Source organism: Penicillium pulvis, assembly GCF_028828015.1.
Source record: "Penicillium pulvis strain IBT 33274 chromosome Unknown contig_1_segment0_segment0, whole genome shotgun sequence".
In the NCBI taxonomy this organism is placed as follows: Eukaryota; Fungi; Ascomycota; class Eurotiomycetes; order Eurotiales; family Aspergillaceae; genus Penicillium; species Penicillium pulvis.
Window position 1 is genome coordinate 2,801,987 of NW_026643074.1, and position 23,817 is coordinate 2,825,803.

The following is a 23,817-nucleotide window of genomic DNA, read 5'->3' on the forward strand; positions in this document are numbered from 1 at the left end:
AAAGTAGTCCTGGTTTTTCCTGGCTAATACGAACAAAGTCTAAAGGAACCTAAGAAGATGGTTCTATGTTCTTTCGCGATTGTGTTCAAAAATGACAACAAACAGCATGGTCATCTGACATCTGACCGCGGGGTAGCCTAGCGCCTACAGCATCGTCCTCATTTCACTTCGCACTGACCATGGCATCTACAGTAGCTTTTGGTGGAACAAACTCTGGGTTCCAAGTTGGAGAGAATCATGGCCATCTCACACAGATCCGTGGGTCATAAGATATAACTCAAATGGAGCCGAGCTAACTGTGCGACTCCTGTGTAGTACACTCGGGATCATCATTGACTGAAGAATGCCTCCGTGATCTTCAAACAACGAATCCTCGCGATGACAAAGATCGCATTGAGAGCACCAATGGAGGGCTTCTTAAAGACTCGTATCGCTGGATTCTGGAGAACGAGGAATTCAAGCAATGGCAAAACAGCCCAAGCAGTCTGCTCTGGATCAGGGGTGATCCCGGTAAAGGCAAGACAATGCTTATTTGTGGCATAATCGATGAGTTAAGCTCAACTTTGGAAGCTGCAAATGTGTCATTTTTCTTCTGCCAAGCTACCGACTCGCGGATCAATACTGCCACAGCTGTTTTGCGTGGCCTGATATACTCGCTTGTTGAAAAGCAGCCATTTTTACTCTGCCATGTCAAGGCTCGATATAGCCAATCGGGAAAAACGTTGTTCCAAGATACAAACGCATGGCATGCACTCTCAAAGATTTTTACAGACATCTTAAGAGATCCAGCAATACAGAGAACTTATCTGATCATCGATGCCCTAGACGAATGTATAGCAGACCTTCCTTATCTCCTGGATTTGATTGTTCAAGAGTCATCTGCCTATCCGCAGATACAATGGATCGTCTCGAGTCGCAACTGGCCTGATATCGAAGAGCATCTTCACACAGCGCTTCACATGGCTCCAATCTCATTGGAGCTCAATGAGACATCCGTATCCAAAGCCGTGGGCAAATTTATACAACATAAGGTTTACGTTTTATCAAAGGCTAAGAAGTACAATATACCAACTCGTGATGCAATCACCAACTACCTAATATCAAACGCGCATGGTACCTTCCTCTGGGTGGCCTTGGTCTGTCATGATCTTACTAGGACCCCACGGTGGCAGGCCCTCAAAAAGCTAGAATCCTTCCCTCCAAAACTTGATGCCCTTTACAGACGTATGATGGAGCAGATTCGCAACTCCGAAGGTGCCGAGCTTTACAACGGCATACTAGCAGTTATGTCAACAGTTTACCGACCTATAACGCTGGACGAGCTGAAATCATGTATTGACATTCCTGATATCATCGATGATTACGATGCTCTTTCGGAGATCATAGCATTCTGTGGTTCCTTTCTAAGTCTCCGCGAAGATACGGTCATTTTCGTCCACCAGTCCGCAAAAGACTTTCTTCTCACTAGGGGAATTACCGACATTATGCCTACAGGGATAGAGCGGGAGCATCACACCCTTTTTTTACGCTCTCTACGTGTTATGTCAAACACGCTCCGTCGTGACATATTCGATATCCAGAACCCTGGGCTCCCGATCACAGAGGTCAAAACGCCCAGCCCGTACCCATTGATAGGCATAAAATATGCATGTGTTCATTGGGTTGAACATCTTCACGATTGCAACCCAACTGAAGATCTACACGGTGACCTTGCGGATCAGGGTTCAGTAGATATCTTTTTACGACGGAAATATCTTTACTGGCTTGAAGCTCTCACCCTACTTGGAAGCATGTCGGAGGGAATTACCGCGATGCTGAAGCTTGAGGCTCTCCTTAGAGTCAGTGCTCATCTCTTAGGCTAGATTGATTCACGCCAGACATAACCGCTAATATTTTATCGCGATAGAAGATGGGGAAATCGCGAGAGGTGGCAACCCGCGCTTACGATGCATTACGGTTCATACGATCCCACCGGACTGCGATCGAGAATTATCCTTTACAGATATACAGCTCAGCTTTGATATTTAGCCCAGCTCGTAGCATGACCAGAAAATGTTTTCAGAAGGACATGCCAGAGTGGGTGAACATGAATTCTACACCTGAAGAATATTGGAGTCGATGTCTCCAAACCTTCGAGGCAGACAGCAGTATTGTTGCTTGGTCTCATATTAACAATCAGCTCGCATCGGCGTCTTATGAAGAGATCAAAATCTGGGATCTGAACACTGGTCAACACACCTCGATGCTTGATGGACAAATGAGTATTATATCCATTGCTTGGTCACATGATGGGACTAGACTTGCATCAATGCTCGGCCCTCATGACAATATAATCCAGCCGTCGGGTCTAGATCCTGACCAAGGCAATACAATCAAAATTTGGGATCCGAATACTTGCCAATGCATCTCAACTCTCCGGTATATCAATGCATTGCGGTGTATGGCCTGGTCGTATGATGGAACCCGAATTGCTTCTGTATCCCGTGATAATACAATCAATATCCGAGACCCGAACACTGGCCAACACATCTCGGTCTTTGGCGGAGACAACGAGAAAGTGAAGGCAATTGCTTGGTCATATGATAATACTCGAATAGCATTTTTGCCGGAAAATGGTCCAATCAAGATACGGAATCTGGACACGGGTCAATGCATCTCAATTCTCGAGGATGTCAAAAGATACTGGTCTTTTGCCTGGTCATATGACGGGACCCGTCTCGCCTCAGTCTCATTCGGGAGCGTTGATATATGGGACGCTCAAACAAGCCACCGAATTTTGGCCTTAGGAGAAGCCAGACACATCTTTGCCACATTCATCGCTTGGTCAAAGGATGGGAGTAGGATTGCATTGGCGTCCATTGATGCGGGAGTCCAAATCTGGAATCCCATCACAGGCCAATGTATATCGATACTTGCAGGATATGACAGAAACATCTCGTCTATTGCCTGGTCATATGACGGGATTAAGTTTGCAACAGGGTCAATGGATTCCACTGTTAGAGTCTGGGACCCGGTCACAGCACAATGCGTATCTATTCTAAGTGGCCACACTGGCCAAGTCATGAATGTATTTTGGTCGCAGGATGGGACCCGGCTAATTTCAAACTCAAGCGATAGAACCATCAAAATCTGGGACTCATTTACCGGTCAATCAATACCGACATCCGATAGACAGAGCGACATGGTGCAGTTCATTGCTTGGTCATGTGATGAGACAAAGCTTGCAACAGCGTCAAATGATAAGACAGTCAGAGTCTGGGACAAGTGCACAGGAGAATGTATTTCGACTCTGACAGGACATCGAAAGCCAGTAGATTACATTGCCTGGTTATCTCATTCAACCTGGCTTTCGTCTGTGGCATTCAATGAATTGAAGATATGGGAGCCCTTCACCAGGCAATGTATTATAACACTGGAATACCCTGGTGAGGAGATCGGATCTTTTGCATGGTCCCATGATGGAACAAGGCTTGCGCTGGCCACAGAAAGGATTATCGAAGATACTGACATCAGTGCATACACGATACGGATTTGGGATCTGCCTACCAGACAATATGTATCGTCACACGATTGGGATTTAGAGGTGAGCGCCATCTCTTGGTCCTATGATAGGACAAGGCTCGGAGTAGGGGCAGGAGGGCAAATCACAATCGTGGATCTAGCTTCCAACCAATGCAAATTGACAATAGGAACCCATGATAATGACATTGACTCTATCTCATGGGCTCGTGATGGAACTCATATCGCATCGGTGTCGTCATTTGACAACGCGGTCAATGTCTGGGATGCGGTTACTGGTCAGCGCATTTGGAGGCTTGAGGTTGGTGGTTGTGAATGGCTCCAATTCGATGAAGTCAATCCGAATATTCTACATACGAATGTCGGCGCAGTTGATCTTCAGCCTTGCACTGCTTCCTCTAGAGCCATTTCTGGTGGTTTGGTTTCACCACGACGGGTGGGATATGGTTTGAACCATGACAGTCGCTGGATTACCTTTGCCGGACAAGATCTTCTATGGCTACCCCCAGAGTACCGGCCAACAAATCCGTTTTTAAAAGCTATTTCAGGCACCACCGTGGCGATTGGCTGTGACTCTGGTCGTGTCTTGATTTTGACGTTCTCTGAGAGTAACCCTCTATTACCTGTATCGCAGATGATTGTATAGATCTGTGCTAGGGAATTGTTAATGGAACACATGCAACCTTGCAATGCACATCGATCATTTGAACACTGCATTCACGGTATTAGATAAGATGCCAAATTCGAACTCTGAATGGTGATATTGTTGAGTAATTCTCATTTCGATATATGTATCGGCTTTTTCCAACTAAATGTTTTCGTTCAGCGTTATTGAGAAGCTGACAAGGCAGATATAATAGATATAAAACTGGAGAAGGAGAAAGGAGCTGATTTTCTATGTACTGTACATCAATATACACGGGGGCTTCCCTCGAGTCTCAAAACAACCACAATCAGTTTAGAAACACAGTCCAGATAGGAGGAAAAGAAAAGAACAATGACAACGCCAGAAACCCCCACGATGGAAGCAAGCTGCGAGGAAGACCATCACAAACTGCTATGCAAAAAAAAGAGACGATACATCGTATGTCAAGGATTTGGACCCGGAATGAGAATGCGTGCAGGTTATAATCCATGCCTGCTATAAGTCCATTCGTTCCCTCCCGCCCATAAAGCTTTTGTTGATTCACTTTCAAATCCACATTTCTCTACCGGCCAGTCATCCAGCTAACCCAGCCCTTAGTCTTCTCCTTTGTAGCCTTCTCTGCGTTCTCGGCCAACACGTCCAGCTGACCGGGCACAGCTGCATCGGCAAAGGCCTTCTTCACATCAGCAGCTTCAATTATGCTGGGCTCGGCGCTCTGAATTGATGAGACAGCGGTAGTCTGTACGGCGGCACCGGTATCTTCCATGTTCATCTTCTCGAAGAGGAATCGCTTTGCCTTGGCCCACGGGCGCTGTGCCTTCTCCTCCGCCTTCTTCTTGGCGTAAATCGCCTCGATCTCCTCTTTCTTGAGGAGCTCGAGCTGCTCGGCATTAGCGGTGCCGTTGGCCTGCGCGATTTGAGCCTGCTTGAGAGTCTCCATCTCCCTCTCGATCCAAAGTGTGCGTTGGCGGCGGTTGTACATCGTCAGCGAGACCATCGAGTAAACTGTAAGGACACCACAGACACCTAATGAAGACAGAGCATGTTAGTTAAGATGCATGCAAGGGCTGGAGATGGTAGCAGGCCCAGGACGGGATGTGAGTATGGTTGCTGTGTCCTGTCCGGTCCCTTGAGGGGGATCAAGTCTTGTAGAGCACATACCCGATGCGGCGATCAATGAGTAAACCATGCCTTTGTGTGCCTTATTGGCGAATCGCCGTCCAACTTCAATCCACCGATCCACACCAGATGAAGACTGAGCCATCCGAGCAGCCCGTGCCTGTGCCCGGAGTCGTTCAACCTTCTGCTTCGGAGTCTCGGGCTTGCCGCCAGGGCCAAGTGGTTGAGCTTGCTTGGGCTGTGTCGCGCTATCCTTCGACTTCATGGAGTCCGGCAAACTGTATGGGGTGCCACTAGGCTTGGAGCTGGCGTATGGCCCGGTGGCCGTGAACCGCGTTGCGTCCGCGGCGGATCGGGACATTGTCGCGACGTCTCACTCGTAAGGGAGATTGTATTTCGGGAAAAAGGAATTAATGGATTCGAGCTGCGTCGGTCCCCTGATTCGAGCGTGGCTTGTAGGGGTGAGTGCGAGGGCGCGGCTTTTGGGGATGAAACCGGGGATTTGGAGATGGAAAGGTAAATTTTCAGCGGCCGGATGATGCGCCAAGACCGGACAACAGCTTCATCCCGAATTATGGCACGATTCCCGATAACAACTTCACTTTACAACCTAACGCTTTTTGGACTTTTGATTGAATCTTTTCTATTCAATATCTCTTCTCTAATTGGTCATTGAAGTTTTATATATTCAAATACCATTTCACCATGGCTGGTCATTCTAATCCCCCGGATTTGAACTCTGTGCTTCAAGCACTTTCCAGCCTTGCTTCTCAGGGTAGCTCATCTGGAACCCCTCAGTCGCCATCACTACAGCCTCATGTTACTCGACCGGCAAGGGTTGAGCCAAGTCATACACCTCGGCCGGCGCATTCGAATCCACCAAAGCCGAGCACTCCTACTATTGACCCCTCGACAATTACTACTTGGCCTGCAGCATTACGTTATGTCATGCGCACCGTGGGCCAAAACGAAGAAACCCAGCTTCGAATCCGTGGGTTAATCAGAAGCCAACATAATCATGAACGGCAATGGTGGAAGGGTCGTGAGGCTCTACTTCAGAGGCAGGGGGCTCGAGGTGATAAACAAAAAGAGCTAGATGCAGTCTTGTAAGGCCTAGTATATCGAATCTCAGTGAGACTCAAGCTAATTTTGCTTTTCAGACGATCGATTGGCGCACCCGTTGAATCAAAAGAAGGATCTGTATGTTCCCAATCGCAATGCCAACTGTTCATTATACTAACAGTGCCAAGACCACGGAAGAGGACCAAGCAGAGCTCACAAATTACGATACAAAGATCTACAAAGCTTCTGTGCAGATGGCGGATGCATTGACATCGGAACTACGTGGTCACCAGATCCCATTTTTTGTCATCAAAAAGAGTCTGGTTCAAGACCCAGCATCGGCAGCGGAGCTTGATGGTACTTCCGACATGGATACAAAGCTGTCTAGGTCAGACCTTGAAGATTTGCAACGTCGCATGCTGCAGTTGCTTGAGGATCTTTGCAAAGAATAAAAGTCGGGTGGAATCACTGAAAAGATGATGGCTCAAGTGCGATATGCCCAATTTCAAGCTTCATGAATGTTGCACTATATCGCATAGGCCACATATTTTCAATCCCCGTCTCTATTTAGTCATTCACTTCAGCTCGCTGGTGAAGGTCTGCGGTTTCCCTTCGAGTGCAGGAATGCATGATTGGCTGGCTTGCCCCACATAATGAATTATGCAGTTATGATTTATGACCAAATATCAGAATACACCTACAACAACTTCAAAATCCATGGATGTCAAAAGCTGCCAACCAGACTCATCAAAAGCTGCCAACCAGACTCAATACTTAACTCATTATCGATAAACAAAACGTTAATACCTACTATCTACTCGCCAATTAAAATCTCTAGATTGACTCGCAAAGCCTTGAAACGCCTATACATCCTCTCCTTCAACCTCTTTAATCTTGTTCTCCACATTATATGCCTCCGCCGCACGTCGCTCGGCAACAGTGACATAACCACGGAACTGCCGTGTGGGGACCTTGTTCATAAAAAGCTCATCCAGCTCTTCATAAGTACGCATACGTGTCTCTGGAACGAAGAGATACGCAAGGACAATGTATCCCAGCATAAACGCACCGAACACAAAACCAATCTTGGCCTTCAGGTTACCGTAATCTGGGTTGAAGATGTACGGGGATACAAAGGACCACATGGTGTAGATCGCCTGTTCGACAGAAATAGCCAGGGCTGAAGTCTTTGTGCGCAGAATTGATGTCGGAACTTCGCCGGCAATTGCGTATACGTTGGATCCCACGCCTGCGTTGAAGACGAAGTTGTACATAGTGTAGAAGCCTACAGCAGCAGTGGTACCTAAAGAGTATTAGTTAAGAGCCTCTGGGAGGTAAATGAAGAACATACCTGCTGTTGTGTTCACTGAGCCCGCGATACCCATACATAGTAGAAGAATTGTCAAGGAAATACAGCCACTAATGAACATTGGTCGTCGACCTCCGAAATCGCTGACCAAGAATGAAACGATGGCACCGGAGATTGATAGGATCTGAGCACCAATCTGAATGAGAAATGATTGCCGATCGCCAATTCCAAGGTACTGGTACATCAGAGAGCCATAGTTCGACACGAAACCGAGACCAGACATAGGTTCAGCACTGAACACAAGCATGGCAATCATCGTTCGGCGCAAGTTGGTACCCCGGAAACATTCCATATAAGAAGCAGTCTTCTGTGATTCAGCTTCCTCAAGAGTCAATTTGATTCTCTCAAAGTGCCCTTCCGCATCATTAGCGTCACTGTAAAGGCGACCGAGAACCGCACGAGCGGCAGTAAACTTTCCCTTCCGAACAAGGAAGACCGGGGATTCAGGCATGAATATTTGTCCAACAAATCCAACCACCGCGAACCCCCACTGAGCACACACCAGTGATTTCCAAGACCAGTCATTGTCCCATGAAGAGGTATAGTAAGACATGATTGCGGAGATAAATGGCCCTATACATTGTGAAAGATTGCAAAAACCAATCACTGAGGCTCGAATAGCAAGGGGTGAGATATCGGCCACATATGCAGTGCAGAGGTTCTGAAAAGCACCAATAGCCACAAAGTTCATCATCTTCCCACCAAAGAACATTGCAATTGATGTAGTCGCAAACTCCACGCCGACCGAGGCAATGTTTATCGCGCATGCAAATAGGAGAACGGGCTTGGTACCAAAGTGATCCGCGAAATAGGATCCTCCCCAGGCGCCGACAATGGCTGCCGCGTTCGACCCTCCACTAAGCGCAGACTGCCAGTCTGTGCTGATGAAGTAGGATCCATCTTTGTCTATCTTGCCGAATCGGCGTTTGAACTCTGTGATGCTGATGACCGAGCCGGAGGATTGGTTTTCGAAACCGCGGACAATTAGCGTCCAGAGCATGACGCCAATCCAGAAAAGGAGACGGGGGTCTTTGCGGAGGGTTTCCCAGTAGCTGCGGTTGTGCTCTTGTTGTTGGATAGCACGTCCGCGGAGCTCATTCGTACTGGGTGCATCGGCTGCTGTATTTTCCAGCGTGTGCTCCACATGGCTGGTTTCCTCCTTCTTCTGCATGATGGCGTTTGTGGGAAAAGAAACGAAAACAAAACAAAAGCCCAGGTATTTCTCAAGACCCAAGATACACAGCCTTAGACACAAAAGACACAAAGAATGGGAAGCCCCTAGTTAAAAGGGCCGATCATTACTCCCGAAGTTTACCCGCATGGGTTCCCCGGATTTCCAGATCTGGGGATATCTGCGGGGTGATATCGGATTTCCCGGAGAAGCCGCGTGGTCTCACAGAGCTTTGTATGTAACTTCGGGGTTTTATGGCCCGAAGCCTTGTTCAACGTCCCATCTCGGCACTTGCCTTCTTGGTGGGCTTATAGAACTAGGCCTGAATAGTCCAGTGATCGGCCCATCCACGCAGAGAAAACGGGTAGCTGGACTTTTCAATTGGCTTTGCTTGGTGCTCGTGATGTTCTTGATTTTAGGGCTGATCTCTTGTCACCGGAGATATCTAGGCCGAAGGGCTTTGCTCAGCGCGGACATGCCGAGTCGTGATGCCGTGATGTCTGTTTGATCATTATGCTAATCATATGACTTGATCGAGTTGCTTAGTTAGTCGTGGATCTGACAAGATTATCAGTATCTGCATATATGAAGTCATTGCTGCACCAAAAGGCAAGTTGCATAGGAAAGAGGTTCTTCGAGCGATGCTAGGATTGACACTAAAGTCCATCTATCTCATCTTCTATGTGCTTTTCGAGTGTCCAGCTAGCTAATCAGGAAACAATTGCCGGTTAGTTTTATTCGGCAACTAGGCGAATGCGCAGGGGGTTTGCACTTGTAAAGTCCTCTTTCCAGTAAACTGCATCTTACAAGGCCAATTGACCAATTTGAATCAATAGCACACCTCTTTAATGATTGTGAACCTGCTGGGGTACATACTTACATAGGTCGCTTTTGTTGAATGGCTTTAAGTCTCCAAGTGACTAAGATATTGGAGGCTAATGCGCAAAACGGAGACTAAGGCAGGGCGACAGGCGCGTTGTCATCGATAAAGGTACCAGAAGAAGAGGGCCATATTAAAGGCTTTCACACGCCGAAAATTCAGACCAAGAAGCCGAAAAGGTTGGTAAGATTTGCCTCACTACTTGCTTGTGGGTAATGAACCGAATTAAACGACCTAACTAGACGACTAGAATCTTTGTGTCTAAAGATAAATGTCAGAGACAAACTAGGGGTTTGGAAGCACCTTATACGTTGTAGCAGTTGCCCCACTGATAAGGGGAAGCAGGATCGAGGCTATAATAAGGCTTGGTAACCCCGCAATTTCTCATGGTCGCGAGCTCTCTTACCTGTTTACTTTGGCTCGAAGGCCAACTGTCTCCTGACTGTATCATGGCTATTAGATCGCGCAAAGGATGCATCTCCTGCAAGCAAGCCAAGATAAAATGCGATGAAGTGCATCCGACATGTGGGACCTGTGCGCGCCGGCGCCGCCCGTGCAGCGGATACAGTGGGTCATCATCTGGCCATGTGCTATCCACCAGGCGTTCTAGCACTACTAGAGCTGGGGCGAAGCGACGAATGTCAGCCGCCTCTGATACTTCTTCCACGGCCACCACACAGACCCCGGATCACCGGCAAAACGACGAAAATGCGATGATTCACACGGAAAATCCGACAACATGCCCCAACGCAGCAGACTATATGAAATCAATGATATTACAAGCATCAACCGAGGCACCTTCTATCATAAAAGGACCTTGCTTGATCTCTCTGAATGAAGTTTTGGCCGCAGACAAAGCTTTCATCGAAGTCTACTTCATGCGACATCCTTCTGAAATGATCATGGATAACGAATTCTTTGTGCAAGAGATGAATGGGGCTGTTATATCCCTTCTACAGCAAAGTCCCACCGCAGTCGGCGACTCCTTAGCAGCTATCGGAGAAAGCTACGTCAAAGATTCCATGGATCTGGCCTTAGTGCTGAATCGCAAGATGCGCCTTCTCCGTCGACTACGACTAATCAACGAGGACGGAAGCAATCCGGAGCTGGTTATGATGTTGCTACTTGCACTTTGTGGAGTTGAGGTACCAACTAGATTCTACCAGCCAGATTGAAGTCGTCAGCTAATCAGAGGACGCAGCTTGTGGACCCTCGATCTGATGATGGCGGGACGGCACTCTCCGCGCTCATTGCCAACGCTTCTGTCATTTTAGAGGTCTACCGCCGCCAGGGAAAGAAGCTGAATGGAATGACCAAGTACTTCGTGAGAGGATTGGCGCGCCAGGACCTCCTCATTTCTCTGTCTCGCATGCAACGCACGAAGATAGACCCACATATTTGGCTGGACGAGTACTCCATGAGCCATGCTGACCGATTGATGGGATTCACAACCACACTAGCTCCAATACTTTCGAAGCTTTCGGCTCTTGCAGAAGATGTCTCTTTTGCGCTGGATAATCGTTTCATTACCGATAGGAAACACAATTCCGAAGAGTCGATGTCTGATGACGTCGCCATTAGATACAGTAATTTATTCGAGAGGGAAGCAACGATACGTGCTCAATTGATGGCCTGGCGCCCTATTCGCGATTCATCCATGTCAATACAAGTCTCACAAAAATTTCTTCTCCACGCATATGCATGGCGAGCAGCAGCGCTACTATATCTATTTCGCCTTTTTAATCGACCAGGGAGTTCGACGAAAGCAGATACAGAAGCCCTTTCCATGGCCTACGAGATTGTGGCTCAAATTTCTGGCTCACCTCAAGAAATCAAACTCTGTCTTTGGCCGCTATTTATTGCTGCTTGTGAAGTGGAAAAGCCCGAGGATCGGCTTCATGTGTCTCGATTGTTCGATGATATCCACCAAGCTCGGCCCATGGCCACTACGAGGCGCACCAAGTCCTTTTGTGTGGAGCAAGTATGGCCTGCACGGAATTCAGGCGCGAATTGGGACTGGATGTTTTTGGCACGGACTGCATGTAATGGCCCTATCTCGCTGTAGTCAAGATTGTACAGCTCTTTCTTCACTTGAGAATACCATGCAACGGTGTTGTACAAATGTTGTATGAGCCTCGCCTGCGCATTGTCAAACGTTTTTGAGTAGTTGCATTTCTAAGAACTCTAAATAATAATTCCTGTCATGTCTGGTTCTGGCTGATCTTCCACTCTTCTAATTTGAGCAACTTGTGAACCATACTCATGCACGGTGTATCGACCCCTAAATCAAGGGCCTTCTTCAAGGGGTTTCCCAGAATAACATCCAGCTCCATCGGCCGTCCATGTTCCAGATCCAACAACATGCTCGGCCGGTAATTGCAATCATCCGGTAACCTATATGCCATCCACTGCACAATTGTTTCCGGCATGGGGTGACCAGCCGCTTTTGCAATATTCCAGATCTCCCACATCATAGGAACAAGTATGGCCTCTCTCCCTTTGCTCCTCTGCAACTCGCCAACATCCATTCTCATCAAAGCACATAGTGTGTTGAAAGTCCCGTTCCATAACAACTTCTCCCACCTCGCAAGCTGGATATCGTCGACCCATTCACACACACTTGCGCCTCCCATGTTGTACATCTTGACATATTCCTTCGACCTCTCAATACTGATGGAATCATCAATACCAGCATGGAGATGCGGACCAATCTTCGACACATCTTTGCCAATTTGAACAACGGTGTTGGGACTCTTCACTGAGCTTCCGATGTGGCTAACGCTGCTCATCACTGCATTCCCCGGCCATGCCTGGATTACATCTTCTTCAATTCCCATTCCATTTTGGATCATCACTATTGTTGTTTTCTCTGGTGTGACCACTGGTGAGATCATTTCCGGAATGGGGCTTATGCCTGGCAGCTGCTTTGTGCAAACGACTACATAGTCGTATATGACCGGGCTATCATTTGCGTCCTTTGCAGCTTCATCGGCGCTGCGTACAATGCGGTCGGGCTTCCACTCGGATAACTTCCCATGATCTATTGAGTCAATCTCCCAACCATGTTCGGAAATATGGTTATAGCTGGATCGCAGGACGCAGGTGACGTGGGCAAGCCCGGACTTTGTAAGAACAAGAGATGCGATTGTACCCACCCCGCCGGAGCCGATAAGGCAAATCTGATAACGAGGTGGAGGCTTAGATGACATTGCAAAAATGAAGTGACGAGTAAGATCGTCTACTGCAGATGGGGAAGATTTATCTTTTCATTATGTAGGACTTGTTATCCAGTTCCTTATCCGATGTCGTGCTGATGTATCCCAGTTTGCCGGAGATAAAGTAGGTTTGACTAATTAGCTCGGCACCTCGGCTCAACGTCTCCCCATCTTAGATAGCATAGATAAGGCCTTTTAGAGCTGTTCGATACTTATTAACTGCTATCGAATGGAAGAATCAATCTGTGCTTATCCTCAGTGTCGGGCTTATATATTTATAGTTCTGAGTCCTGACTACCGTATCACGCAATCAAATCTTATTAGTTTTAGATGCAAGCAATGAACCTAAGATAGACTATCTGTGGTCGAGAAAAACGATATCTATATCTGACATACGCAGTTTAGTTGACACCATTCAAAACTTTATCTAAGTTTTCGGCGTATCTTAACAAGGCTGCGTCTTGTAGTCTCGGGGCGACGATTTGCAGGGAGGCAGGAGCACCAGCCATAAGCTCCGGATCATCTGAGCAACAACATAAGTAAACGGAAAATTTTATTCAAAGTCAGATCGTGAAGGCTTACACATGTCTTGAATCTTCTGGTCCATGTCATGCTTTGGCTTGAATTCGTCATCCTTTGGGTCGAGTGTAGGATCCGCTTTCGTGAACGGGATAATAACCGCGGGATACTGGCATCATAATCAGCAACTATATTGTTTACACAAAGTAAAATGTATGTATTTCTCACATCAACAGCATTCCAAGCCACCGTATACAACTCGGAGGTGCAATTATCTGGCGTAATCGGAGTGTGTGGCGCGGCCGGTGCAATTAGCACATCAATTCCTAGCTGCTGCCAGGCATCCAACATTTTCTTCTGCATGGCACCTTTCTTGGTGTTCCACTGCCACATCTCCTCGTGTGTCTTTCTAGGCATATCAAAGAAGCCAAAATTAGTCACCGAGGGTACGACTGGCTCGCCTGCTTTTGCCAGTTCTCGTCGTGGGTAGGAACTCCCATCCACAGTGAACAATTGGCTAGAGATTTCCCGAATTTCTTTGAAGTCCGGGCAGGTAGGCGTGAAATCTCTGACTTCATATCCCGCAGCCTCGACTTTGAGCTGTGCCTCTCGGAGGGCGCGACGAACAGGAGGATGAGGCGTGACACCAGACTGGTGAAGAATACCAACTATAGGCCTCCGGCCCAGTGGAGGGTAAGGCGTTTCCATCACGCCGGGTATCACGGCTGGATCAAACAGCCATGGCTGTGCTGCACGAATGGCTTCTGTGAGTAGTTTCATATCGCGTACTGAATGGGCAATGGGTCCTAAAACAGCCGGAATTCCAGTATTGACTCCAGTCCACCCAGACGCGGCGTAGCCGATAAATGGAAGAATACCGAGTGACGGTTTGTAGCCATAGACATTGTTGTAGGCAGCAGGGAGTCTATTAGCGGAGTTAGTAAGTAGTGAGTTGAACGTTTCACGCTAACATGATACAACTTTGCATGAAAGAACATACCGGATGGACCCGCCTACGTCGGTCCCGACGCCTAATGCATTTCCCCTGAAAGCTGAAAGCGAACCTTCACCGCCGCTACTGCCACCACATGACAAGTGACTGGCAATTGGGTTGCGGGTTCGTCCAAAAACATTGTTCTCGCATTCAGCAACAAGCATAGTTTGTGGAACATTGGTCTTTGCAATGATGATAGCTCCTGCATCCTCCACCACCTGAATAACGGGGGTGGTTGTGGTTGAAGGATCAAAACATCGGGAAATGTAACCATTGGACGCATCATACCCTTTGACATGGAAGCACTCCTATGATGATTGTTAAACCGAATAAAGGAGAGGAAAAATTCCATGACAACATTACCTTGAAGGTCATCGGAAGGCCATGCAAAGGCCCCACAGTCTTACCAGTCTCCTTGAAATGATCATCAAGCTTCTTCGCCTTCTCAATTGCGTCGACGAAACAGATCTCAGTCAGTGCGCTGCAGAGCTGCTGGCATATGGCAGCGCGTTTACAAAATGCTGTCACCGTCTCGAAAGCAGTATAGGTGCCCTTGGCAATCTCAGCGGCTAGAGCCGTGGCATCGTACCCCTCACCCGTGATTTCAAGTTCTCTCTCTGAGAGGATCCCAGATGTAGCAGCCATCGGTCGCATATCCATAGTCCCTTTAGAAGGGTACTGTGCAGCCTCGAGTCTCCAAGGTACAGGAATCCTCGAAATTTGTTCCTCTCGCTTTGCATCTCGAATGGTTTCCCAGGACTTGGCTGGTGCCGAGAACTCTTCCTTGATAACGCGGGTTTCGGTGACATTCGCTGAAATCATGATTGATCTTTGATTCGAGTTCCGTCAATTTTCACCCTGAGCTGCTTTGCGACGTGCTTTATACATGTGCAGTGAGAGATGTGGGTGAATCGCACTCTATTTCTCCTGCATCTGAATGGCTACTCCGTGTGTGACCCATTCCTTGGTGCATTGTGATTCGGCGAATGAATGGGCCCCATTTAAACACTAGATTCAGCCTCCAGTATATGACATTACACCTAACCGTTGTTTTTCAGCAGGCCGCAGATAAGTGGGTGAACTTTCAATCAATAAGCTATCAAAAAAGCTATCGCAGATGCTATCAGTCAAGCGGGGTCGTGGAGATAAGGCTTTATGGACCAATCGGCTGTCTGCTTACGGGCCCACATTATATTTAAGGATATGTTTATCCATCGCTGTCTTCTCATGTATTGTTTCCAAATGCTATGCGGGTGTAGTTATTGCTTTTCAAGCACTTCTGGCTCGATAAGGTATCTAAGGTCTTACCGTTTTACCGTGATTCCAACCACTTACAATCATGATCCAGTAAGCCAAGCCTTTGGCTTGACCCGGCCTCTCGACCTAGGGTCCGTGAGCACCGCTAAGAGCATGTATCATATCTTTCAATGTTGCGGGGATTATTTGAAGATAACCAAGTTGTTGCGGAGATTCTGGTGACAGCAACTCTCGCTTTCGTTGTTCATGATCTATCAAATTCAAGTCACCATATCAAGTAAGCGGCCTTGATAATGCTATATAAATTCATCCAGAGCCCATTCATAGTGATTTGGAATTGACCAAAATATTTGCTTCATTTTCTTTTTTTATTAAAGTGCCTTGCTACAAATACTGTCTGGCATTTAATTTGAGGCTATATTTCTGCTCAACATGTCAAATCTCAAAGAGGCTGATGAGGCCATTACCTCGTCATCCGATCCTGAATATGGCAGCAAGAAGTCCATCGGGTGGCTAGATCACCTTTGGGGCAAACCGATGGATCTGAATGAGATCGGTAAAGAGTATTTCCAGCAATCCCTTCAGTATGACCAGGCCCAACTGGAGAGAGACTCTGTGACAGTCTGCAGGAAACTTGACTTTTATGTGCTACCAATTGTAATCCTTCACTTCTCCCTTCTCTCTGGGCTTTAACCTGGATACCCAACTCGAAGGCTAACAGCTTGGTACTTGATAGATGATGATGACTTATATGTTGAGTTTTCTTGATAAACAGACGTGAGCTCGCCTACTTTTCTACTCCTCAACCTTACTAAACTCACACCTATCTGCAGACTTAATTACTCCAACGCGTATGGCCTGCAAGAAGACACTCATATGGTCGGTAATGACTATTCATGGGTCTCGTCTGCCTTGTACTTTGGTTGGCTCGTGGGTGCATATCCTTGGCAGGTCCTTTTGCAAAGATACCCCGTTGGAAAGCTGATTGGAGTGATGCTATTTGTCTGGGGCAGTGTTTGTATGCTTCAGGTAACTATACACACCCCTCTCTGTGCCAATGAGAAAGAGGTCCAGGTCTAAGTCTCGCTTTCAGGCAGCCGTCTTCAACTTCGCGGGATTCTTCGCCATACGTTTCTTCCTTGGCCTTCTAGAGGCAGTTGTCTCCCCAGCTTTTATCATGTTGACATCTATGTTATGGACTCGTGAGGAGCAAAGTCTCCGAAGCTCTTATTGGCTATCTGTGAACGGCATTTCTGCAATCGTTGGTGCCCTTCTGGCCTATGGGGCGGGCCATGCTACGGGACTGGCAGTTCCACAGTGGAAGCTGATTTACCTCGTGAGCAATCTCTTTTTGGCGACGACCATCGCATATATGGTTACTAATATAGTGGCCTTTGTATCAGATAGTTGGTGCAATGACTATCGCATGGGGCTTTGTTGTCTACTTTTACTTACCGGATGGCCCTCACAACGTCAAAATGTTAACCGAATATGAGCGGGTCGTTGCTGTATGGCGAATCTCTCGCAACAAAACCGGTCTGAAGCATCCCAAAATTGTACCATCTCAAATTAAGGAGGCACTCCTCGATCCAAGACAGTGGCTTCTGTACCTGATGGCGATTTGCTATGGCCTTCTCAACGGCGGTGTGGCAAATTTCCTTGCTGCGATAGTGGAGGGATTTGGATACAGTCCCCTACGTACAAGCCTGTTGCAGACTCCCGTGGGCGCCTTCGAGTTAGTGATGGTCATTTCGTTTGGCTATCTCTCAAAGCTGCCCAACATGCTAGGCGCAACTATTGTTCGTAAGTATCGATCAAGATGTCAGGGGGGTTTATTTTACGCTGACTGCAATCATAGTGTCGTGTATTCCCGGGCTTGCAGGGCTGATCGGCATTTTGAAAATCAACATTGAACACAGATTCGCGCTTGTCGGCATGTGTTGGTTACAGGGTATTCTCGGTGCCCCGGTTATTTTGAATTGGACACTTACAGGTCTCAACACTGCGGGTCACACCAAGCGCAGCGCTGTGCTCGGTATATATTTTGTGTATGTCTCCCTCCACCTGTCCTTTTCCGAATTGTGATGCTCACTACCTACAAACAACTTAGGCTTTATTGCGCTGGAAACATTGCAGGGCCTCACTTTTTCCTTGCGTCAGAGGCGCCAAGATACCCTACCGCCATCAAAGGTCTTGCTGGTTCATACGCGGGAGCGATGGGTCTTCAGATCATCTACACTTGCTATTGCTTGTTTGAGAATAGGAATAAGGAGAGGAAAGGTCTTCTGCATAGAACAACTTCTACAGAGGAGGCAATGGAGGGTTTTGAAGATCTCACTGACAAGCAGAACCAACATTTCAGGTACCGCATATAGCGCAGTACGCCAGGAATGGTCAATACATTCGGAACAGTTCGGTTTTATTCTCAATGTTACTACTATCACTGCTATCAATCTAATTTTCAAATATTGAAATGAGTAAGAGAGCCTTGAAATGTTTCCACATGCTGTGCACAAAAGGCAATATCTCTTCAAAGATCCTGCACTCACGGGTTATACAAAGTTTCGCCTTGACCCTGACCACCCTGACCAAAGCCGTTGCAATCGCTACGCTAGGCGCAGACCATCATCCTGGGCAATCTCATCATCCGAAAATCCCCCATGAAGCTTGCTGAGATACCCATCAAATCGACACGATATTTCAATGACGTCTTTGAGGTACTCATATGTGAGAGGCTCATTTTTCCACTTCGCGTATTGCCGAGCAGTTGTAATCACATTCCTGATCTGCCTTCCGTTCATTTTCCCCTCCTTCAAGAGATGCAGATGATCTCGTAGGTCATCGATGTCAATTTTCTCGTCATTGGACATGTTGCTGAGTCTGTCGATAAAAGTTTGCCAAATGCGAAATCTTTGCGTAGGGCCAAGATTGGGGTAATGAAGGGCAAGTTGAATCCGGGACCGAAAAGCTTCATCAAATGTGCCGACTCGATTACTCGTCAAAACAAGAATCCCGTCATAGTACTCGAGGACTCGCAAGAACACCGAAACAAGAGCGTTACGCTCTAGATCCTCAAGGCTTCGCTGTTCAAGGAAAACATCGGCCTCATCTAACAATACCACACAGCCCCAAATTCGCCCGAGAAATAGTACAGACTCCATATACTTCTCAACCTGCTCTGCCTTTGTTCCCACATCACCACAAGTAACACGATACAACGGCTTTTCGGCAATTTCAGCCACGCTCTCAGCAGTAAGAGTCTTGCCGGTCCCAGGTCCTCCATGAAGAAGAAGTATCAGACCATTGCCCTTACCAGAAATCAAATCAGTCGCCTGTTCAGCCTCGATCTGGCTAGTCACCAAAGCTTGGATCAGTTCCTTCGATTTTCGGTCCATGACAAGGCTTTGGAAGGCTTCCCGATTCCACTTCACCTCCGAGATACAATCAGCTGAAATTTCAAACCATCCCTTTTGTCTCAGATTGTAACCCTTAATGTGAAGTGGCAAAAGGAACTGATATTTGCCGTTCGGGTCATTGATAGCCGCTGCGCTGATTCCTGTCAAGTCTGTAGAAGACTCCAGTGGAGGGGAGACAGATGGATGAAGCTTCTTGTAGGAGTCCATATCGATCATGTATCTTTCATCCATCTGCTATTACTTAGTATAATTATATAGATCTTGAGTTATCTCTTCTCACCATATCCACACCTCCGCCACTCCTCTCGCCGTGGTAAGACACCAGCCTTCTGTCACGGCATTTCCAGAAAGTACTCGCTCGCCGTATCAATATCTCACGAACGGCCTCCGGTGCGTATCTCAATGGAAACACACTAAGACAACAGATAGGTTGAGCTTCGTCACTGATATCTTGGAATGAGCTTGGTTCCTCGGTGTCATTCATGGCCTCCGTGAGTTTCCCATGGGGAAATTTGATTATTAAAGTTTTGAATGAACGACAGAATTTTCCGTCAAAATTCAGAGTCCAGGTATTCAGGCGCTTAGAGATATCTACAGAAGAATGTTTGCTTTTTGGTTTTTGTGGCGTCGAATGAGCCCCCTTCTGCCCCCCCCAGCGGCTTTCTCGTAGTTGGTTGTGCCATTTCGAAAGTCCAAGTTGGAAGCCTGGAGGCATTTGGCGTATTCTTTTGGCTCGATCCCTCATACAACCATGAGCTTGCAACGTAGCCAATATAATCTTGTCCGATGGCTTCGACAACAACTTCGCCCGGTTTGAAAAGATAGTCAATATAGCGAGTTGTAATCTTCTCATCTTTCAGAAGCGAGTCCACGATGTCATATTCATGACAAAAGTTCTCTTCCACATACACCAGCAGGAGTTCAAGCTGATTTTTGGCGGACCGAGGCAGCCTGTTGTTTATTTCGTCAAGTTTTCCCCGGCTGTGGTACATGAAGTGGTATGGTGCGAAAATCTCTCCAGTTAACTCATATCGGTTTTGTATATCTTGGAACTCCGGAACATGATAAAAGAACACCTTCAAAGCATCTTTCAGATCGCCTGCCACGGGATATATGCTTTCAGACAATGGAGCTGGTATCTGCGGCATATCTTCCCCCCAGGAAGCTTCGCCTTCGTACTCACTGTCATAGTCGCGAAATACAACAAACGAAATGTCCTGGTGGAGGGCGAGAAAGAAGTCCAATGCACGAAGAGCTAGGCTGCACTTAAGATGCCCTTTATCGTTCTGATCATATACAATCTCCGGTGGATCTGAAAATACTGTTGAGGTATGTTCCATCTCGCCTTCGTTGTCATCATCATTGTCATCAATGCCATCGGCTTGACGCAAGCGATATAGATATTGGAATCGGGGAGGGCGTGGATTCTCACCCAACGATTCATACTGACTGAGCTTTGCTTCCAAAAGAGACATTTGTTCTCGCAACGCTTGAACTTCCTTTGTGCAATGGCGGTCGTCTTGCGTGTCAGGTTGCATTTGGGCTGGTCGGACTGTTCCATTGGAGACTGCAGATCTCCTGATAGCATCCGAGAAGCTCTGACTGGTTGAACTTTCTGTAGTGCTTCTATAAGTGCCAGACAAAGGGCTCCGTGTTCGTTTCAGATCTGCATTTCTCATCCGCTGTGGTGCTTTTTGTTGGTTCTTCTGGACCACCTTTTGCATAGAAATTTGCTCTGATCGTGCGAGCCTGACTCTTCTCCTGTTTTGCTGCTGTAACAACCTCAGCTGCTGTGGAAAGTCCGCGCTAGCCAGACTTATAGTCCCTAGCTCGGTCCATTCTTTTTTCGGTTTGTCATGGCGTAATGCAGAAAGGTTTCTTTGATCTATATCATGCTGGTTGGTCCTATCATCCGAAATGGTCAATTGCGTTGTCTCTGCTGGCTTTGACTGATCGCTTTGACGGGATTTGCTGCTGGTATCAGGACTGTAGCTGCTAGATCCAGGCCAACCGCCATTGGATTCAATGGGAAATCCCGGTAACGGGGGTATCCGGTTCATCATATTGACCTGATCCGATTCGGATGCCAAAGAGGGCCACCTTGCTGAATTCAGGAGCGTTGAATAGCCTTGGTCGCACGGCACCGCAGATAGACCCCACATAGTGGCGGTCATGTTGGGTCGCTAAAAACGGGGCTGTGCTAGATGAGCCACTCTGCACGATTCGTCACATGGGGCAACTGCAGGTGGCGCTCAGGCAGATAGGGGTGATGGTCCGACCGATCGACCTACAGCGATTAAGGGGGCACATCTCTAAGCATCAAATGACTCAAGCAGGGCTCGGAGTGTCGAAGGAGAATGCTTGAGCGACAGAGGTTTCAAAGGTCTCTCAAACCTCGAGATGGCTACCAGACAGTATTGTGACTGGTACATGCCCAGCGGGTACGAGCAAAACCCCAAAGCCCACGCGATAGCAAACGCTTCTAATCTCGCATAGCTCCCATGCCTTCAAGTCCGCCGAAGTAGCCTTCCAAGAGGCTTGCGAGATTTTTGAAAAAGAAGCCACTAATGATCCGAAAAAGAAATGTCGCCTAGAATGCATCAAAGCAACGAAATTGAATGATCTTATTCAAACAGTCAATCAGGCGAGACAACACTATACTCAAGACCGGTCGCATTCGAAGATAAGGAGGTATCTCGAGCATGTTACGGAACGCATACACCATTACGGCAATATCATGGATGTTCTTGTGCAACAACATCCGGAATATGTCTGTTTGGCTTGGGGAACAATGAAATTATTAGTTGGAGTGAGTTCTTTTCAGGAAGTGAGCTCCAAAGCCTCAGTACCTGGCTGACTTCTCGCCTCCTACAGGCCGTTGTAGAGCACAAGAAGATGGGCTCAATAATCACGAACAGTCTACTTGACATCGCGGATGCTCTCCCTCGGGTGAAGCTAGTCTCTGTGCTATATCCAACCAAATCTCTCCAAAGAATGGTCGCGATACTTTATGCTTGCATAATCAAGTTTTTAATCAGAGCTCTCAGATGGTACGAAGAAGGATCTTGGAAACGAGCCTTGCACGTCGTGACAAAGCCTATTGGTCTCCAATACGATGACATTCTCGAGGAGATATCTCACGCCACTAGTAATATAATGGCGGAAGCAACAGCCGGGAGTCAAGCCGAGCAGCGCGATATGCACAACGAACTTATTGCGATTCGGAACGCAGTTGAGGTGACAAGCGGAGTGAGCAGTGCTGAACAGAGAGACCAGCGACAGATGTTGAAAGAGCTTTTGGGTTTAATTTCGGGATTAAAGATTGATATCAATACTGGGCACGTCGTTGCCCAGACCGAACGATCACAAATTTATCGATCAGTCTGCGATATTAAGTCTACTCAAGCTCTTCATGTTCTGTCATCTCAATGTCTCATTGATTATGAAGCGAGCCTACAGGCATCGAAAAGTCAACGTGATCGACGAAGAGCGTTCAAATCAACGCCATTTTGGAAGTCTCGCGATCTTCAAGATTGGAATCAGTCGCCGACATCTTCCTTCTTTATACTAAGAGTCCGCATTGCCGACAGACAGTCTGTCCAAGACTTTAGCACCAATGTAATTCAACAGCTTTTGCAGGCTGGACTAGCTAGCCTCTGGATTCTTAAACCCCGTGATGAAACACATTCATCTATCGACGCTCTGAAAAGCCTTATTTACCAAGCTGCAATTTCTGTCAACAAGCTCAGAAGGGAAAATGACCAGCCACTGGATGTCAATCGCTTCCTTCATGCGCATTCCGAGAAGGAACACGTTCAGTTACTTGCCGATGTCCTCTGCTCGCTCAAAGTGGTATACTTTATCATACAGTCCAGCGCTATAGAGTCAGACTATATTCCACACTTTGTGTCCTGCCTTCGGAAGGTAATACAACGAGTTGCTGAACAAGGAGCCGCGACTATACTGCGAGTTCTGGTGATTCACTGGAGCCCTGGACGCAACTTTGGCGAAACAGAGTCACTCGATGACCATCGATCTAGACTCCAACCACTAAGGGTACCCAAAGGCAAAAAGGCTCGAACTCCAAATAGGCCATTTTTGACCACAGAAGGACATCGTCCTCGTCTTGATAGACTAAGGAAACCGATGTGAATTATCATGTTTTCGGATCAGTCGACGGGCCCACTCAGCTTCTTAAATTGAAAGACTCTAGCAAATAAAAGCACTTATATTACCAGGAAGTTCCTTGATTGTGGGACTCGCTCACGTCATTGGCTCATTATGGTCGGTGGATGACGAGATTTGCGTCCGTGTGGCTATCCGTTTTTATACCTCGTTGATCACAAAGCGGGCCAGAAACACAGATATCAATCGGGCGGTGGCACAAGCTATTCATAACGCGCTGCTTCAAATTCAACAAGATATGCACATGACCCAGGATGTGGGCGCTCTACATACTTGTGGGTGCGTTGGCCTGATCAACAGCAACTGGCGTGGTGAATATATTCCTTTGTTTATTCCCTGGTCTACCAAGTTAATTAGAGTATGTATTTGTACTATGATCTTTTATTATAGCAGCCATCAACGTCGAGCGGGTGTAAAAGCAGGTTGTTTGATTCTAGAAGATAATCTGAGCGGGGCTCCTTTAGA

General features: G+C 47.3%; 11 protein-coding genes across 11 annotated transcripts; 5 read left to right on the forward strand and 6 right to left on the reverse strand.

Annotated features, from left to right (window-relative positions):
• Window positions 1-179: 179 nt before the first annotated feature.
• On the forward strand, window positions 180-4,165 carry N7503_003999 (uncharacterized protein; the record flags this gene model as incomplete). Its single annotated transcript, XM_057063546.1, has 3 exons — window positions 180-258; window positions 316-1,838; window positions 1,907-4,165. The coding sequence occupies 3 exons, from the start codon at window positions 180-182 to the stop codon at window positions 4,163-4,165; spliced, it is 3,861 nt and encodes a 1,286-aa protein (XP_056924461.1).
• Window positions 4,166-4,666: 501 nt separating this feature from the next.
• Window positions 4,667-5,645, reverse strand: N7503_004000 (cytochrome c oxidase assembly protein COX14; the record flags this gene model as incomplete). Its single annotated transcript, XM_057063547.1, has 2 exons — window positions 4,667-5,191; window positions 5,327-5,645. The coding sequence occupies 2 exons, from the start codon at window positions 5,643-5,645 to the stop codon at window positions 4,728-4,730; spliced, it is 783 nt and encodes a 260-aa protein (XP_056924462.1). The 3' UTR covers window positions 4,667-4,727.
• Window positions 5,646-5,989: 344 nt separating this feature from the next.
• N7503_004001 (DUF2458 domain-containing protein) lies at window positions 5,990-6,798 on the forward strand (the record flags this gene model as incomplete). Its single annotated transcript, XM_057063548.1, has 3 exons — window positions 5,990-6,390; window positions 6,445-6,484; window positions 6,535-6,798. 3 exons carry the CDS (start codon window positions 5,990-5,992, stop codon window positions 6,796-6,798), a joined length of 705 nt encoding a protein of 234 aa, XP_056924463.1.
• A 411-nt stretch (window positions 6,799-7,209) lies between these two features.
• On the reverse strand, window positions 7,210-8,886 carry N7503_004002 (general substrate transporter; the record flags this gene model as incomplete). The annotated part of the gene is made up of 2 exons (XM_057063549.1): window positions 7,210-7,649; window positions 7,698-8,886. The coding sequence occupies 2 exons, from the start codon at window positions 8,884-8,886 to the stop codon at window positions 7,210-7,212; spliced, it is 1,629 nt and encodes a 542-aa protein (XP_056924464.1).
• A 1,782-nt stretch (window positions 8,887-10,668) lies between these two features.
• On the forward strand, window positions 10,669-11,831 carry N7503_004003 (transcription factor domain-containing protein; the record flags this gene model as incomplete). Its single annotated transcript, XM_057063550.1, has 2 exons — window positions 10,669-10,911; window positions 10,968-11,831. The coding sequence occupies 2 exons, from the start codon at window positions 10,669-10,671 to the stop codon at window positions 11,829-11,831; spliced, it is 1,107 nt and encodes a 368-aa protein (XP_056924465.1).
• A 136-nt stretch (window positions 11,832-11,967) lies between these two features.
• On the reverse strand, window positions 11,968-12,975 carry N7503_004004 (ketopantoate reductase family protein; the record flags this gene model as incomplete). The annotated part of the gene is made up of 1 exon (XM_057063551.1): window positions 11,968-12,975. The coding sequence occupies one exon, from the start codon at window positions 12,973-12,975 to the stop codon at window positions 11,968-11,970; it is 1,008 nt and encodes a 335-aa protein (XP_056924466.1).
• Window positions 12,976-13,382: 407 nt separating this feature from the next.
• Window positions 13,383-15,316, reverse strand: N7503_004005 (Amidase; the record flags this gene model as incomplete). Its single annotated transcript, XM_057063552.1, has 5 exons — window positions 13,383-13,504; window positions 13,564-13,669; window positions 13,729-14,425; window positions 14,501-14,802; window positions 14,858-15,316. 5 exons carry the CDS (start codon window positions 15,314-15,316, stop codon window positions 13,383-13,385), a joined length of 1,686 nt encoding a protein of 561 aa, XP_056924467.1.
• Window positions 15,317-16,183: 867 nt separating this feature from the next.
• N7503_004006 (MFS transporter) lies at window positions 16,184-18,126 on the forward strand (the record flags this gene model as incomplete). The annotated part of the gene is made up of 6 exons (XM_057063553.1): window positions 16,184-16,307; window positions 16,527-16,780; window positions 16,845-17,087; window positions 17,155-17,554; window positions 17,610-17,799; window positions 17,862-18,126. The coding sequence occupies 6 exons, from the start codon at window positions 16,184-16,186 to the stop codon at window positions 18,124-18,126; spliced, it is 1,476 nt and encodes a 491-aa protein (XP_056924468.1).
• Window positions 18,127-18,357: 231 nt separating this feature from the next.
• Window positions 18,358-19,651, reverse strand: N7503_004007 (ATP-binding protein; the record flags this gene model as incomplete). The annotated part of the gene is made up of 2 exons (XM_057063554.1): window positions 18,358-19,398; window positions 19,448-19,651. The coding sequence occupies 2 exons, from the start codon at window positions 19,649-19,651 to the stop codon at window positions 18,358-18,360; spliced, it is 1,245 nt and encodes a 414-aa protein (XP_056924469.1).
• Window positions 19,652-19,748: 97 nt separating this feature from the next.
• On the reverse strand, window positions 19,749-20,705 carry N7503_004008 (uncharacterized protein; the record flags this gene model as incomplete). Its single annotated transcript, XM_057063555.1, has 1 exon — window positions 19,749-20,705. The coding sequence occupies one exon, from the start codon at window positions 20,703-20,705 to the stop codon at window positions 19,749-19,751; it is 957 nt and encodes a 318-aa protein (XP_056924470.1).
• Window positions 20,706-21,567: 862 nt separating this feature from the next.
• Window positions 21,568-23,319, forward strand: N7503_004009 (uncharacterized protein; the record flags this gene model as incomplete). Its single annotated transcript, XM_057063556.1, has 3 exons — window positions 21,568-21,608; window positions 21,664-21,976; window positions 22,042-23,319. The coding sequence occupies 3 exons, from the start codon at window positions 21,568-21,570 to the stop codon at window positions 23,317-23,319; spliced, it is 1,632 nt and encodes a 543-aa protein (XP_056924471.1).
• Window positions 23,320-23,817: the final 498 nt, after the last annotated feature.